This window comes from Dendroctonus ponderosae, unplaced genomic scaffold, assembly GCF_020466585.1.
Source record: "Dendroctonus ponderosae isolate FM_Combo_2020 unplaced genomic scaffold, Dpon_F_20191213v2 Dpon_F_20191213_9, whole genome shotgun sequence".
NCBI lineage: Eukaryota > Metazoa > Arthropoda > Insecta > Coleoptera > Curculionidae > Dendroctonus > Dendroctonus ponderosae.
In genome coordinates this window covers 5,949,194-5,951,336 of record NW_026019116.1, presented here as the reverse complement: position 1 = coordinate 5,951,336, position 2,143 = coordinate 5,949,194, and the positions used below count along the sequence as shown (strand labels likewise).

Genomic DNA, 2,143 nt, shown 5'->3' with positions numbered 1-2,143 from the left:
AGGTGCCGTTTATGAGTGGTTAAAGTTGCCAGCTACTACTTGCTTTGGTTTGGGAGAGAAAAATGTTTAATGGAGAGAGTGCAGTTTCGCAAAATTCACGACCATCCAAAGTTTCATACCGACATTTAATAAGCTAGTAAACTCCAGGATTATCAGTGATTTTTTTGAAACTTTGACAGTCGGTAAAAACCAGTGCATTCTAAAAATAGTTAAAGTTTCAAGTACCAACTTGCATTAGTTTGGAAGATCCGAATTTTTAAAAGATGCGCAGTTCAGCAGTATCACTAATTTTTAGATGGGCGTTTAATAAGCTGTCAAATCTCACGTGTATTTGAACTTTTCATGAAACTTTCAGAATTTGAAGAGCCAAGTATCGTCTGAACATGGTGCAAATTTCAAGGTTCTACTTAGTAGAATTTGGAAGTTACGAATTTTTAAAAGATAGAGCGCAGTTTAGCAGAATAACTAATTTTGCGATGGGGTTTAATAAGCTGTTAAATCGCACGTGTATTTGAAATTTTCATGAAACTTTCAGAATTTGAAGAGCCAAGTATCGTCTGAACATGGTGCAAATTTCAAGTTTCTACTTAGTAGAGTTTGGAAGATGCGATTTTTTCAAGAAACACGGGTTGTCATATTCGAATGGCTCGGGACCACTTCGGGCCAAAGGCGATGAATCTCCAATTTTGTGTGTTTTTCACATGTTTTTTTGCCTTTGGGCACGACATTGACTGGAAAACCAAAAGTAAAAAGCTCAAAATTTAGAGTGTTTTTAAGTCAAGTGCCTCGTAAAGATGACGAAACAACCCGAACAACGCATTGGCGCCAAGTGCACCGACTAAATGTGCGCCCCACCCACTTTCAAACTTGGATCGTCTCTATGCCTACGCGGTGAGTAAGGGGCGCGGGCGGTAAACGCCCCACCAATCAGAGCTGCTAAACACTTGTTCATTGAACGAAGCGATTACTCTTCGCCTAAGTGCAAATAAATGGTCCTACCTGGTTGGGAAAAGACGCTGTTTTTGTTCTGCTGCTGGAACGAGTAGGTCAAATGCAGGTTGATATGTCTACTGAAGCCGTTCTCCTCTCCCCTGGTCGTGTGCACTGCAAACAAAATTCACAGTTCAGCGAACAGTTGAGGGAGGCGTCGAATAGTGGTGGAGAAAAGTAACTGTTACTCCAGTACTCGTTCCTCATCCGGAGTGGAAGTAACGAGTATTGGACAGCTGTAGAAACTTACGTTGCGTTTTCGTCTTGCCCGTGTGCATGTGCTTTTTCTGGCGGGCCCTCGAGTTCTGAAACCACACCTGAGTGACCCGCTTGCTCAGACCGGTGATCTGAGCGATCCGCTCCAGATCCTGGCCGTCCGGATTCGAGTCCAGCTGAAAATTCGCCTGCAGCACCTGCAGCTGTTCTTCGGTGAACGTGGTGCGCACCCTCTTGGCCTTGTTTTTGTGGTACCCGTCGGCGTCACAACCATCTGCATAAAGGGGCAAATTCAATCCGTAAATAATCCCGTTCTGCGGCCGATCGGAGAACCGACCGCGGTTGGTTAAACTACTTAAAAAATTTACCATCAGAAGAGGTGGCGCCTCCGTCCAGGGTTTCCAGATAGTGGGCTTTGCAGAGGACGCGATCCTCATGCAGGGCAAACTCTTCGCCGGTGGACAGTTGCCGATGGCAGGCGGCGCATGCAAAACACGCCAAATGGTAAATGTGTTGGCGAGCTTTTCGCACCCAATCGCTCGATGAGATGCCGCGCAGACACACCGAACATTTGGCCCCAAAACTTCTGAAACCAATAGTTATGTGTAGACTCTATATCCTATAGACTAGGAAAAATCGACCTTCACTCTTAAGAACGTTTTTGGTTCCGGCCTAAGAAGGGCCCAAATGTGCATATTTACGGTGTTTGAGTTAATAATGAGACTTATAACTTTCCAAAAATGTCGGTTTTTCTTGATCTGAAGCCTCCAATGCGTTTTTCAATGTGCTCGTTGCGTTCCTTGGTTCATGGAGATGGAAAGGATGTAAATTCGGGAGAGTTTTTGAAGAAACCGACCGAAAAAAAAACGGTCGAGCAAAGAGAAGGCGAGTGAAGTGTGTTCAGGGGCGGATCCAGCTTTAAAGTCAGGGGGGGGGG

At 45.0% G+C, this 2,143-nt stretch overlaps 1 protein-coding gene across 1 annotated transcript in view; it reads right to left on the bottom strand.

Moving 5' to 3' along the window:
- The window catches only part of LOC109542289 (LIM/homeobox protein Awh), a 34,733-nt gene that overhangs the window by 30,520 nt on the left and 2,070 nt on the right, over positions 1-2,143 (bottom strand). The window contains exons 2-4 of the mRNA XM_048669886.1: positions 1,575-1,792; positions 1,241-1,480; positions 1,000-1,104 (exon numbers count right to left, since the gene is read on the bottom strand). Coding sequence (XP_048525843.1) covers positions 1,000-1,104; positions 1,241-1,480; positions 1,575-1,792 — 563 coding nt within the window. The remainder of the gene's footprint in view (positions 1-999; positions 1,105-1,240; positions 1,481-1,574; positions 1,793-2,143) is intronic.